At 37.7% G+C, this 15,637-nt stretch overlaps 1 protein-coding gene across 3 annotated transcripts; it reads left to right on the top strand.

Annotated features, from left to right (window-relative positions):
* The first annotated feature begins 5,543 nt into the window (after positions 1 to 5,543).
* On the top strand, positions 5,544 to 15,043 carry ufm1 (ubiquitin-fold modifier 1). Of its 3 annotated transcripts, XM_068715973.1 has the most exons (7): positions 5,544 to 5,617; positions 5,720 to 5,776; positions 8,611 to 8,668; positions 10,217 to 10,256; positions 10,840 to 10,902; positions 12,057 to 12,089; positions 13,886 to 15,043. In XM_068715973.1, coding segments are annotated over exons 1-7 (327 nt in total). In that variant the 5' UTR covers positions 5,544 to 5,615; the 3' UTR covers positions 13,960 to 15,043. The 3 variants fall into 3 exon arrangements, with proteins under 3 accessions (XP_068572074.1, XP_068572076.1, XP_068572075.1); XM_068715975.1 differs by lacking the exon at positions 10,840 to 10,902; XM_068715974.1 differs by lacking the exons at positions 12,057 to 12,089; positions 13,886 to 15,043 and adding an exon at positions 11,858 to 12,048.
* The last annotated feature ends 594 nt before the right edge of the window (positions 15,044 to 15,637 follow it).

Genomic DNA, 15,637 nt, shown 5'->3' with positions numbered 1-15,637 from the left:
ATGTCAAACAATGACAGTTTCATATGCTCTGCTACGCACACAAGTCATTACTCAAACAGACTCAGCTGAACACAGAACTTGACTTAGAGGCTCAGCAGCAACAAGTAAAAGTGGTGTCTACATGGCAGTTTTGGAGGATTACATGTTTTTCCAGTGTTAAATCAGCCAGTTAACACAAATGCATAGAAAAATTACCACTAGCATTATGACAACTATGAGAAGATCATTTGTGTTAGATATGGTCATGTAAACCTATTGGACAACAAAATAACAATAAGTGCTAAAATATCTGAGTTGTATTGTAAACTTTTGATTGTCAGAAACTGTCGTCTGTGGAAAGCATGTTACATTTCTGTCACTATGAAAAATTATTTGTGGAGAGATTATAGCGTTCAAGTCAGCATGAGCAACAGAGAGGAGAAGGAGGTATATTGTCACATTTATTAATAAATATTGTGCTGGATCTGTATAAACTGGAGTCATGTCTATAGGAACAGTAACCATATTTTAGTGACATATTTAAATCACATTGGCCCCATTCACCAACCTTAAAACACACTTACGCAGTTTTCATAAACATTCTGACATTCACCAATGTTTTCATATTTGTTTTTTGTTGTTCAGTAAGAACAGAATCTACGGACACTTACACACATTTGAGTGCTGACATATTTGTCCAAAATGTTATTGTATATACAATATAGTTGTATAGTATAGGATTTAAATTACAATAATATTTGTAGCATTTATACTATTTATTTTACATTATTTTATGAAGCATTGTGATTTTTTAAAATAAGTAAACACAACATTATCTTTTTTTGTGTTTATATCCACTATTAATGCTACTAAATATGACAGCTTGTTTGGCATTCCTGCAGAAGTATTCCTGTAGAAGTATTTTTTTTACATTTGGTGCTGCATTTTCTTTAGACTTCAGTTTGAGCATTTTTGGCATAATTCTGTCAACATTTATTTTCAATTTTTGTTTGCGCACAGCCCTGCAGTCTCGTGCCCGATTATGGTAATTGGCAGAGCGTTTACCTGTGCTAATTAGGATCAACTGGCACATGCTTTCAATTTACAAGGACAATGGGATTCATAAGATCACAGGTGCAAACAATTCCCTCATTTGAGAACACGTCATGAATCTGACGTAGACCTTTCGTTGGTAAGAAATATATTTGTGGATGAGGCCCATTGCTCACTGCATATTAATTTCCTTGTAAAAGCATAACACTGAGGGTATATATTAATATTTGGGACTTAAGGACTTAATTAAGCAGTGTTGTTGCTATGAACACTGCCCATTGCTAAAATGAAAAGAAACTGCCCCTAATAAGCAAAAGTAAGAGTTTGTCCTAATAGTCCAACAACACAGAGTGATTGTAGGTAATCCAGTATGGATTGTAAAAGCTACGATCCATTAGGCAAGCCAGGGGAAAGAAGCAATGATAGTGACAGCTTTTTAACATTTAGTTAATGCTAATACTTGATTTTCATCTTATATATACTATTTCTAGAAATTTGTGACTGGCACCGATTTCTCTTTCAAAAGGTCAATGAATTGTGAAACGGTTTGCTCTCCTGATGACCCTTTGCTCCAGAGTTGCAGGTACTGTTTGATAAACTAAGCCTGGGCTTTAAATCCAGTCTTAACCTAAGAGGTTAGGGGCTCCTTATTTATTATTAAGGCATTAATTATGAACTGCCTCTCTGTCTGGAGCAGCAGACTTTGCTTGGTCTATATTTTAACAGAAGGAAAAATCGAGGGATCAAATGGGTGCTATAAACTAACACAAGCGATTGATATGAGGCTTATCAAGCGGGCCTCCGTCAGAGTGGGGAGAGGTGAGGTCAGGAAATAAATGAAAGCATAGTCTAAGCTTTTCACATATCTACATTGTATCTTGAGTATTGATATATCTCTCAGGTCAACTAAACCGATTGAAAAGCTATCTACATGAGCCATGCTGGCTGATTTTGTGCGGCCAGTAGAAACACAAAACACAGGAACATAAAACAGCTGAATCAAAAGTGGCACACAAAAATCCAACAACTTGGAACTCAAAAGGATTACTGAGGAGGTGTTGCAGAGTATTTGTAGCAACAGAATGTCCTACATATAAATAGAGAATGATATGTGTTTGTAAGTCAGACATCTCAAACAGTGGCTGTAAATTTCATTTACACACTGTGCAATACTTACCAATGATGCTTTGTTTTTTTCTTCCTGAGTCACCATGTCTGTACCCTTTCCCCGAGGGTGAGAGTATTCGATTATTATTCGACGCTGTGGGACTAATAAAGGATTAGCGTATCTAATCTTGTGTCAATATTTCTGTTGATCCAGAGAGAAATAATACAGATGGTTCACCAGCAGTGACATTTTTGTATAATAAAAAGATTGTTGCATGCATACAAGAACATGTATTATGCATGCACTTTACACCTATTTCATAGTGCACATCTGTCTGTTTGTGTGTGAGCGTGCACATGTTCGCATGCATAAGCAGCAGTATTAGCATTGATTACTGTTATATTTCTGCAGGTAATAGCAATTTTTCTCTCTCTACCCTGCTTTTGCTATGATAATATGTTATTTCAGTAGAGGCTGCTCAATGCACAGAGTGCAATCATTACATTTTGCATTTTCAACGCACTGTAAGGGCTTCTTCAAAAGGATGATGGACAGCTGTCATATCTTTGTCTAGCCTTTATGCTTCAAAGCAACTATTGTTTTACGACAATGATGGATTAAGAGAGTCTGAAAATCAAGAACCTGATTATGCAATTCTCTCTATGAACAAGGAGAGTAAGATCAGGCAAGAAACTTCAATCTGACTACTTAATTGAAATATTCTACTGTGTCCTGAATATGCTGAATGAAGTCACTATTTTAATGGCAACTGTAAAACGTGAAATAAAAGAAAATGCTCAAGGGATCTTGTCTGCTTTTAATATATTCAGTGTCGAACCCTAAACATTATCTATAAAAATAATGTACTTGCAAACAAGATTCTACAAGATATATTTTCTCATTAGCGTACATGCTTCAGACTCCACATTCTTTTTTTCATACGCTCTGTAAAAGCGGTCTACCTTTGTTCTGTTTTCAGCCCGCCGTCTTCCTCTGCATTTGTACTTCTTACTGGGGAAGACCCACCACTGAAATCCCAGAGGTGTGCGCCTGAGTGTCTGCACTATAACTCTGAGTCATCAAAATAAGTCTGCTCCCATTCTTTGCCAGTTGTCGTTCCACTGCCTACACTGCATCATCATCCTCTCTCTCTCTCTCTCTCTCTCTCTCTCTCTCTCTCTCTCTCTCTCTCTCTCTCTCTCTCTCTCTCTCTCTCTCTCGATGTCACAGCGCCAAGAGTGTAGCTCACTCAGGTATTATCTCTGAAACATGGGCTCGTAATGGACATTTAAATATGCATGTACGATTTGTCATATTTTTCGTAGATTACCAAATTGTATAATAACAATCAAGCTAAAAGACCCACTTACTAGCTTTCAGAGGTTTCAAGCACATTTCAAAGTCTTCTTCAGTGAACGGAGCCAGTTTCGTTGTCATCATGATCTATGTGTAGGACTTCAGTCACATTGGCTTTCTTGAACCTTCTCTGGCCATCCACTGATTTTGATGACCGTTGACCAGTTCTCAGTCGATGCTGTGGCCGGTTTTGTTCTTCACAGACAGTTGAGGTTTTCTGTTTCTGATGAACATTCAGTCACTTGTCCAGGGTCATCCTCATACTTATTAAAACAAATACTTCAACAATAAATGGAATATACCATATACAGTATGTGTTTTTTAAATACTCATTCAATATGGGTCTGAGCAGAAAAGTGGAGATCACACAAATCGCCTAATTGATCAGACTAAAGTGCAAACTTGCATTCTGATTAGACCAGCACAATCCGACTTAAGAGCTATCTGTACAGTCTGCACTACTCCCAGGATAGACTTTCTTCTGAACTTCCAGTAAGTTCACATGCCCATCCATCACTATTCAGATGTGAAATCATTCCAAGCAAAAATATAACTGAACAAGTCTGGTTAATGCGTTTTGTTTGGATTGATGAGAGCAGTGAACAGCTTGACGTGGCTACTGAGTGATACTCAGGATTTTCACATGAATGTGGAGCCTCTAGAAATGACACCACTTGGATGCTGAAATGCTGCCACTGTGGCCCGACAATCCAGGCATAATGACATAATTTGGCAAACTCTCTGCGTTTACTTTAGCATCAACCGGGTTCAAATACTTGGTTCTGGATGCATATTTGCCTTGTTGCGCACACTGTACAGTGTTGATTTAAGTTAACACTCTTTATTAGAGGACTAACGCCAAGCGCGTCTTCATCAGAGTCAAATAGTACAGAAACCAGCATTCTCTTAGAGACAGTGAGCTGCATGTAGGCAGGGTTCACAATAATATAATAATAACAAGAGAAAGGGAAATATATAAATTGTTATTTATTCATGTATCAAAATATAAGTAGGGCTAAGATTAATAAATAGCTTATGAAAACGATAAAAATGTGTCCATTCAATATCTAAATATCTTACTTAATATCTCAATACCACTCCCCTAATAACTCCCTATGCTATACTGGGAGAGAGGGCAATAATTACTATTCAAATTATATTTTTGGAACATTTTAATGTTTACTGATGCAATGACATAAATAGATATTTATATATTTTCTTTTCTCTTTTTATCATTCTATAACTGTGAACCCTGCCTACATGCACCTTATTGTGCCCTCCCTATTTTTCCAGCCTCTGCTGAATTAGATACTATTTATGGGAGGTTATTTAATTAAGAGAATGCGAGTCTCTATAGCCCTACTGTTTGACGCTGTCACACTTGAAGTCTCATAAATTGTGCTGCCTTAAATCGGTTTGCTCCAAACTACTTTGAACCAAGTCTCTGAAGTCTCTTTCGATACAAGACTGCCCTTTTATGAGAGCACTTACCCGGCCTGCTTGTGAAGCGGTTGAAACGCAAAACCTCTTCCTCCATTCAACACATTGATCGATGGTCTCCAGCAAGTTTCAAATCATCAAACGCATTTCCACACGTCGGTGTACGGATAGCACATGCAGTTTGTAGGAATGCACACTGTTTGTAAAATTAATGCATCTTTTCCTTTGGAAATATATATATATATATATATATATATATATATATATATATATATATATATATATATATATATATATATATATATATATATATATATATTTTTTTTTAATGTTACATTAGGTTTACCTGAGAGAGGTGCCATACAATCTCCATTAACATTAACGCGCACAAGAAAATGGCAGTGCGCCTTCTGTTGTCAATTACGGTGAAATGTTAGTCGTTTGATATAAATGCCTGACAGTAAATACGACGGATAATACCATACATGTATTTTATAATTATTCCACAATCTAGAACAAATATTGCCGTATTGAAAAATACTGCAATACTCTTGAAAAGATTAAACATACTCAGATATGTGTCAAAAAATAGAACTAAATGGATGACGTGTATGTAAGGGTCCTTCCGACTTCCGGGTGTGTATAAACAGATTGAAAACGGAGTCGCCTCGCCCAAAAGATGTGAGTTTCTGCCCTTTTTTGATGTAATTTTCTCTGAATACATTTCATATTCGTTAGCCAACATTGCGGTGCTAATAACGGTGTTTGTATCCTCTGCATTAGGTCTAAAGTAACGTTTAAAATCACTCTGACGTCGGACCCCCGGCTTCCATACAAAGTGTGAGTACAGTTTTAAGGGTACAGTCAGTTGCATTTCAGTCTTTAGCTTTTTATTTAACATTTAATCTTACCGTTGCAGCAGATATCGGTATTCCATGCCGTCGTGGAAACCTTTGCTGGTGTGTTTAACTCTAGATACAGAGAACGTGGTCAGTGAGACAACATATGTTAGTGTAAAACTGTGATTCACATGCTGATACTGAATACCAATGTATACTAGCCAACAGCTCCGTTAAATTCCGTTTTACACGTTATATACAGTAAAGTTATTATGGCTAGCATTATAGCATTGTTTTCAGTTCTATTTTGAATGAAATGGACAAGCATCGTTAAACATCTGGTCTTGCAGTGGTCTTCATTAATATAAACACACAGTGTCCCTGAGCTCATTATTTTGTGAGATGACAGACAGGAGTCATTGACAAATCCCGAATCTATAAATATGCAAAAAACATTATTCATTTCAAACATTTTACCTCTGGACACAAAATGTCTCTGACGTCGCTGTATACTCAATTCTCAGTGCATGTGTATAGGAGGCGTCAGGTTTCCACATCACACGTGTGTAATGATTCCAATTTGTGACGTCACAGAATTGTGTTCGTGCTTTACTTACACAAGTGTCTTAAAATCAGATTTAAGTGGCACACAGAAAAAAACTTTCCCATCCAGTAGATTCATTTGATAAATGCCTTTTTAAAGTCAAACTCTGCACTTGTCAACAACATTACAATTACATTTTGATAGTTTGAATTATATTCCCGTCACTAAATTACTCTAATTTCCTGCTAGTTAGAACAGTGATCATCATGAATATGGTCCTAGGATGTGGAGCTCCTATCAAATTACATTACATTACATTACAGTCATTTAGCAGATGCTTTTATCCAAAGCGACTTACAATAAGTGCATTCAACATAGGTATTCAAGAGAACTACTAGTCACCAGAAGTCATAAGCACATTTCCTTTTCCAAACAAGCATCTAAGAGCATGAAGCAGAGCATAACTCAGAGCCAAAGTACAGTGCAGAAACAAGAAAAACAGTTAGTGCTATAAGTAATACGAATACAATAAGTGCAACAAGCTAGTATGAATACAATAAGTGCTAAGTGGAAGGCTCAGGGTAGCACTTCCTGAAGAGGTGGGTTTTCAGCCTGCGCCGAAAGATGGGCAGCGACTCTGCTGTCCTGACGTCAGTGGGAAGTTCATTCCACCACTGTGGGGCCAGGACAGAAAACAGCCGTGACCGGGTCGATCGGCCGCCAGGACCTCTGAGCGACGGGGCAACCAATCGCCCCGAGGCAGCAGAGCGAAGTGGTCGGGCGGGGGTGTAAGGCTTGACCATGGCCTGGAGATAGGAAGGAGCTGCTCCTTTCACTGCCCTGTAGGCTAGCACCAGAGTCTTAAACTGGATGCGAGCTCTTACAGGTAGCCAGTGTAGAGAACTGTAGAGAAATGAGAAGTGCTATGATTTTGTGCAGTCTGAAGTAACTGTCACACCATGCTTTGCACTCATCTGTCTATAATATTATCTTTTGCTTTCCATTGTGTTTGTTGGTGGATAATCACTGTGGGAATTCTAAATGTAGATTTTTGTAGTTGAGTTCTATTGATGATTTACACTGTGTGTGAGATTCTGGAGGAATTAGTATTAAATGACGTGTACAGCTCTGTCATAGCTGCTATACTACTTTAGAAGGGTGTGATTTTCTTTCCACATTTTCTGTTCTAAAGCACAAAAACACTCTCCTGATGATTTATTTAGCAAATTATGTGATGCTAAATGTTAGCAATAGGTTTTTAAATCCCTGTTATTTTGCATTGTGTTGTAATTTTCATATTTTGGATCGCTTGAATTTGTCTCTTTTGCCCCTATAGCCATTTTTTGCCACATAATGCATGGTCTAATTTCCCAACAGACCTTCACGTTGAATTTTCTAGCTTGAGTACTTGCAAATAAGTTCGAGCAAACATACTGAGGCCGTGCAGAATATTCTAGCCTCAAAGTGTTGACAGGAAGTCGATTCTCTAATGAGGTCAGACAAGGTCTCGCTGCAGCTGTTCAAATTCAAGTCTTGGCATGAATGGAGTGATAATAATGACGGTAAATAAGGCAGAGGACTGAACTTTAACACACCATCAATCCACGCAGCTTACTTTTATAATCACCAGTCACATTCAAACACATTAGCACTCCCTCTCAGTTAAGGCAACATGGTGGTCTTTCGCTCTCCATCATAATGGTGAAGCCGCTGCTTATAGTTTGCTCGTCTCTCGGCTACTTGCTGCTGTACTGACTATGTCAATTATTTTTGCACCCCACAACCTCCGCTCCTTCTGTACTTCCTTAGTTGGCGACTGCATCTCTAAGCTTGCAAGTTTTTTGTTTTCTTTTTTACCATTTTAACATCTCAGAAAATATGTCTGTTGATTTCTGTTTTGTATAGCCCTCAGCCTGCCGGATTCAGAAGCATCCAACTGAAAATGTATAACTGTCTATACCTTACATGGTTTTATATCCTCTGACAGAAGTTAGTGTTACACTCAATTGAGCCCTGTTAGGAAATGTTGCTTTTGTTCTCCTCTTCTCCATGGAGGTCAAAATAAATGGTCAGCTTCAGAATTGCACTTTTGCAGCTGTTAGGTGTAAGTGACTTGCTCCACAACACTAAAGCGGTCCAGGCACTTGTCGATTGAAGCTCAGGTGAAAAGTTTAAGAGATGATATTTAATCATGTGGTACTATGTGGTTTTAATATTTAAACAGTAAAACAAAGGCTGGGTTTTAGGGTGTTTTTAAAATCCAGTTGTTTTTTTTTTGGTTTTTTTTACAGACTAAGTGTCCCCGAAAGCACACCATTCACAGCAGTTTTGAAGTTTGCAGCTGAGGAGGTAAGCTTACTGTTTGTGCTATTCTATTAATATGTCTAGTCATCAACAGGGAGTGATACGTGAACTGGATACAGTATAAAAACTAACGATAGTCTGCACTGCACGAATTTCATTTAGCCTTAGTGTCCAATAGATTTATATGTGTTATATATGCTAATATTTATTTGCAGATAAAGAAAACACTAACATACATTCACAACAAGACTCAGCATCGACTTAAAAGGTGAAATCTTAGAAGGTAAAGGCAGGAAAAATAAAATTGTATAAGAGGTAAAAAAAAAGAAAAGGAAAAAATTATATGTTCTAGTGAGCAACCTCTAAATCTAGAAGTATGTTCTCCTCCTATACATACACAGAAGGATTTGTTAACATATTCTACAAAGTCATGTTATTTACATGCACATCCAGTATATGGATTAAGATCATTTGTTAATATCTATTATAATGTGAGAAACCAATAGCAGCAGATAAACGATTATGTTTTTTTTCCTTTTCGTTTTTTTTGGTTATTAGTATTGGCTTCAAAAACTAGTATCGACCAGGCTTTATTTTCTATATGGCAAACAAAGTTGACTTATTAGTAATCATACATAACATTTATTAAACTAAAAGTCTTAGTAAGTGTCAACCGACCGACTGTCTGGTAGAACAGCTTATGTGTACGCTTCTATTATACCTGTAATTAGCAAGGTTGAATTTTGAGCTTTGCCTTCAGTGATCATGATATCAGTGGCTCATGTGTTGGACAGAGACATGAACAAAGTAAAGACATAACTGGAAATATAAATTATCGTATTTAATAATTACTCAACAGTCTGGGATTCAAACTATATTTTCTCCTCCAATTTTATGCTACATGAAAGTGCATCCCTGAGTGTATTTCATGTTTCATGTGTACCGCATGTGCTACCTGGCCAGTAGTTTGGTGAGCAGCATTTCTCTACCCTTATCTCCCCGGTGACAGACTGCCCCCTCTATCCTCCTCACTGCAAATCTCAGCATCCCACATCCTCCTCTGTCCAACACTGAAGTAGGACATGAATTGTGACCACGCTGAGTGATTTTCTTCCAAAAATTCAAGCGTGGCTATCTTTCCCCCTAGGCTCTCTCCTGAGAGAGAGAGAGAGAGAGAGAGAGAGAGAGAGAGAGAGAGAGAGAGAGAGAGAGAGAGAGAGAGAGAGAGAGAGAGAGAGAGAGAGAGAGAGAGAGAGAGAGAGAGAGAGAGAGAGAGAACACTTGTGTCTGTCAAGTATAAAAGTGCACTATACACAGCATTTTCTTTGTGCTTGTTACACCAAGTTTGTTTCTGAAGATATCTTGGCTCCAATTTTGAAGTTGTCACCCAACAAAGTCAGTGTATCTCAGTGCGCTGACTCGGTGAAAAAAAGCTTTTTCTTCTTGATGATATATTCACACGGAGTCTTCAGGCTAAGCAGAATTGGGTTGCAACATGTCTCTTGTTTACTTAACCAAAATACTTCAGTGCTGCTGAAATTTCTTAAATGTCAATGTTGTGAATTTCACTAATGGGGATTTTCTCTTTTACAGTTCAAAGTGCCATCAGCAACCAGTGCAATCATAACAAATGGTGAGTTTAGGGGAAAAGTCTTTCAATTCTTTTTTTTTTTTTGTCTCTTCAGCAAAAGGGACATGTTTACCAGCTTGACAGTTATTAGGGACTATCTTCTCATTCCTTAGAAACTGTGTGTTTTGACAGATATGTTTCAAAACTTCAACCACAAGCTGTGAGAATTTAAAGAGCGAGATACGTCTTTTAACAGCAGTGTGATGCTGGTGAAAGAAATGCTGTCAAATCAGTCCTGCTCTTCCTTTTTGGGTTCATTTTGCTTTAATGACCCGCCCACTTATGACATGCCTACTTACTAAAAATCAATAATTTTACACAAAATATTGATTTAAAATTGATTATATTACTTAAGCTAAAAAGAAAATAGTCCTCTTGCTGTGTACTGATTCAGAACTTCGTCATAGTCGGTTATTCTTAGCCGCAACTTGTTATTAAATACAATTAAAAGGTTGTAGAATGCGTTAATTGACTAATCAGTGTTGAGTATTGAACAAGGCCGCGGAATAATATAATATATTATGAGCTTCCTTTTTGCATGTTTGTACAGTATTAAAACTGAAAATAATGTTCTTAACATTCACAGAATGTCTGAAACATGTTACCTGCCAAATCCAGATAAAATGCAGTCTCACAGAGAGGATAGGAGGTATCATCCGTAACATTACACAAGCACCATGTGGAATTTACAGCAAATGTATCAATGTACTTTGAGTCAAGTTTCAAAGGAGAAAATTGCGGCGTTTTATTCACTTTAAACTCCCAGAGTGTGCAGCAATTGTGGCCATCAACCCAAGAGAGTACAAGCAGTGCTCTGTTTCTGCTATTACTTCTGTTTAAGAGGCATTACGTGATCTATGACCTGTATTGATCTGTGTTGATCTACCAGCAGGAATTGCTGGATCTCAGCCCCCAGAGCCACACTAACACACACTGACCTATGATCGACACATTTTATCTTCACACGAGAGACGAGTTCATAGCTAATTAGAGCTTACATACAGCAGAAATTATTATTAAATATGTACGATATTGCAATTTTTAAAAATCACATCTTACTTGATATGCTGCTACTAGTATTGCTTCTTACTCAATTACTTCACTTACAACATGATGTTCTGAGGCTAAAAGTACAACTAAATCCAAGCAGTTTGAACTTGGATGGAAAGGGTTTTGTTGTTACAACTATCCAACAGATGCGTGTCTAAATTAACCTGAGCCAGTAAGAAATAAAAAAAGAATTAGCTGATTCACCCTTGTAACCACAGTTCTAGTAATCACCAGAACAAATAACAGTAAGTGGTCTTTGTGACGGTTAGAAGGAAAATTGTTGACTCATTCATTGTTTCCCACCAATTAAACCATGCGGCGCCACATAAAATCTGATTATGTTTTTGTTTACCTCTGCTCTGTACGGACGGTGTTGGGAAATTGAGAAAGTGAAGTCTAGAAAAAGTCTGCCTGATGTACTTTCTCATAGAAAGATGACGTGTGGGAATGATTGAACAAATGACTGTTGCCAAATAAGATTGAATGAGATTTGTGTTAAAATGTCTGAGATATGTCTACCATGTCAAATATGAATTTTTGTTTTATCATTGCAGAATTAATGGCTGCTCTGTTATCATCCAGATGGAATTGCCTGCTGCTGAGGCACACTCTGATTTATTTATTTGTATATCATTATGGTTAAACTGAGGATATTGTAAATTAGCTTTCTTTCATTTATGTGCTGATGTCATTTGCCTGACAATATATTTCGGTTTACATTGGGTTGTTTTTTCTTTCATGGTTGCCTTGTAGATGGAATAGGAATCAACCCTGCCCAGACCGCAGGTGAGTTTATTTTAAAAAAAAAAATGTTTTTATATACCTCGACAAAAGCCACTCTAGATGGGGCTTTTCATTTCATTCTAATATATTTGGGTAGACGGATTCATAATCTACCTTGGGGCTTTTTTTAAGCTCTTTGTCACTTGTCAATGTGCTTTCTTCAAAGCGGAACTTGAATACAACATGTTTCATAATGCACTTTGGTAATGCTGGAGGCATTGTGTTAATAGTCTTACACATTAATTTGATAAAGCCCTCAGCGGCAGTGACTTATGTGGGTGGTTGCACAAAGAAGGCAAAGAAAAGTAAGGCGTAATATGAAAAAAAACCTTACTGGAGGTAATGTAACAAATCAACCTGCAATCAAGCAGTCCCAGCCAATATAATCTGGGTTATTTAAATCAGATTTGAAGGGTGTAATTTAACTGTTCTTATTGGATGTAAAATACAGGTCAAGGATGTCTAGCAGTGGTCAATGATTCACATTGTAAAGGAGAGAAATCTACAGTATGATAAATACAGAAGAAATATTTTGAAGAAAAAAAGCAAAACACTTTTTTTACGAGCAGGGGAGTCCAGGCAGACTCAGAAGGAAGTTTTGAAAATATTTATTTGTAGAGTAACTTCACCCAATCTGTCCCAAACCCAAGGGTGATGTAAGATTGCACCATAATGCAAGGGTTACATCACCATTAAGCACGCTTAAACATCCAGCCACATTTATATTGGTGCTAGATAAGCTTTAGTCACTGAAATAGCCCTAATTTTCCTCACATGTCTGTGTTGGAGCCGGCCACATTGTGTTTACTGGTTCATGAATATAGATGCAGTGCCTCGAGAGGCAGTATTTAATGTTAAATTAAATTTAAAAATGACCTCGAACTAGATGCACCAAGCTGTTTAGTCAGAATTCACTTGACTTAAGATTCCCACATTATTGCCCGGCCCTGGTGAATCACTTTTCCTCTCTGTCAGCCGCCTTGGTGTTTCCCTGAGGTTCATACTGACTGTTGGCTGGGTAATGGATGACTGGGTTTTCTGCATAGAGCAGGAGAAGTTAATGCCCGCTTTGACCGAAGGCAGCATTGGGTCTTTTCTGCTAAGAAAGGAAAGAGTGGTGGGCATTGACAACCGCTTTTTGTCTGCGTAACATTCAAGCTGTGTGCTGCCAAGAATAGCCTCAGTTCAGACACCTCTGTCAGGTTGCCCTTTTCACCCACTGCAGCCACTCTGCCTCTTGTTCATCGGATTGAGTACACGGTGGAAACTGATCTTATGTCATTTTACAATCTCTTTTATGAAGCTAATAACATACATTTCCTGTGGCATAACAGGAATGAGTTGTACATATATGATCTCAGCATGATTGATGGTAGAATAAACAAATTAATGACTGACTTTGCTATCCGTTGTTTTCGTCGTGCAATATTATAAATCATTCAAATGAGTGTGTGTGTGTGTGTGTGTGTGTGTGTGTGTGTGTGTGTGTGTGTGTGTGTGTGTGTGTGTGTGTGTGTGTGTGTGTGTGTGTGTGTGTGTGTGTGTGTTCGTGGTCGCCTAAATCCACCTGATGTCTCATTAGCTGGCGACTGTTGAGGGACAAATGTGCCAAAAATAAGATGCAAGGAAATAATTTAATCCTTCAGTTTAGACACCTCTGAGCATGTTGTGAACCTTTACATTTAATCCAAATGTTTGTGTAACTGCCCAACTACCCGACAGTAAAATCCCTTTTTTAAGAACAGAACACAGATTAATAACTGTGATTTTTTAATATGGTGCTTTGTCCTGTGTTGCAGGAAATGTGTTTCTTAAACATGGCTCAGAGCTTCGCATCATTCCCAGAGACAGAGTGGGAGGACGAGGAGACTGATGCTGCTTTTCCATGTTGACGACATAATGACTCACCCGGCAGAATCATATAACACTTGAGACCCAGGAAACACCTCGGCGTGTGTCATATTTATCTTCTGGCCCACAACTGACAGTGACTCACAAAAGAATATGTATATTTAAACTTGATGATGAAATGCACACAAACTTGCATGCTCCCTTACTTCTTCATTCTCAGTTGTTTTTTTTCGGTAAGCGTAGTTGCATCAAAAGATTGGTGTGACATCTTGAGTTTCCCGAGGTACTGAGTCATTAATATACACAAACACAGCAGATGGATCATGGAAATGATTTAGCTAAGATTAACAAACTGATCAGACTCAAACTGAACAGTTCTCGCTTTTGTATCTTTGTAAATGACAATAAATCAGTACAACTAACAACAACACATGCCTATATTGCAATGTTTACTTTTGTCTTCATCAGCATTGTGAATATGGTAAAATGAGAGGTTCAAATATATGTACAACATGCTTTGAAGGACTATTGTCGTTACATTAAGTGGCTGTTGATGTGCAGGTAAATTGTCTGTTCACATATTTTGATATATGATATTTTTTGTCAGGATATTGTCAGAGTTCCTCAAACACAAGATGAATAAAACTTGCATCATGGTTCTGTACTTGTATTGTGGAGCAGCTCCTTCCATAACTCAAGGAACATTTACTTTTTCGCTAATATAAGGACGGACATGCTCATCTGTCAATCGGTGCAGACAAGTGAATCTTTGCTGCCCTCTGTCAGGTTACACTTTAACATCAGTTTGTACTCTCCAAAATGCCTTGTCTCTGTATTTCAAGCCATGTATTAGGCCTCATCACACAGTAAATATAAAAAAGACTACATTGAGTAATAGAGAGAATAGTAGAACTATTTAATATGCGCTGCTAGCTTAATCAGGAGCTGAGGAGCAGGTGGTGAGAAAACGAGGCAGGCATCCAAAAAGCTTTGATTTAAATATGGAGGCCCCAGAATGTGTCACAATGGCTATCAATAGCTGTTCATCCCACACTGCCAAAAACATAGGTTTTCATCTGGAAATAAATTCACTGTTTAATTGCCAATTTTGCTCCTGTGTCTTTTCTTATAGCAGGATCTGCTTGCAATTTGAAAAATCAGTAAATAGAAAAACTACCTTCATATTAAGTCTCAAAATGATTATCATCCAAAACAAAATCTTGACTAATGGGTAGACCAGTAGTTTGTTCTGAAATGTGCTTCATTGTTTCTCTGACTGATTAATGAGGGAACGGGGTTGATTATCCTCTTCGCATTAATCAGCTTTATTGGAGAAGGTCTGAGTCATTTGTTTCTGAATTGGTACCCTTTCGCCACCTCGGAAAAACAAAAATGCATACTTGGTAAAGAGGGGGGGGGGGATTTTTCATTTTTATTTTTTATTTTATTTTAATCAAAGTCTCTGCAGGGTACATTCACCAGAGATTTACTCCTGAAGTGGGAAAAGACCACACAGTGCCCTGGATGCAGCGGATGCAATCCACTGTATTGCAGTGTTGGCCTTAAAACATTTTATTGTTGCAGTTGATTGCAAAATATTACAAATATGTATAAGCACTATGTGTTCCTGGTTAAATTAAAACTTAAAAATCTTATATTTTCATTAAGGATGGTTGCTTTCAGGCTAGCATACATATTTG

The sequence above is a fragment of the Cebidichthys violaceus genome, unplaced genomic scaffold (assembly GCF_023349555.1).
Source record: "Cebidichthys violaceus isolate CVI_PGR_0920_01 unplaced genomic scaffold, fCebVio1.0.p SCAF_20, whole genome shotgun sequence".
Classification (NCBI taxonomy): domain Eukaryota; kingdom Metazoa; phylum Chordata; class Actinopteri; order Perciformes; family Stichaeidae; genus Cebidichthys; species Cebidichthys violaceus.
The sequence above is the reverse complement of the archived record's forward strand: the minus strand, read 5'-3'. Positions and strand labels throughout refer to the sequence as shown.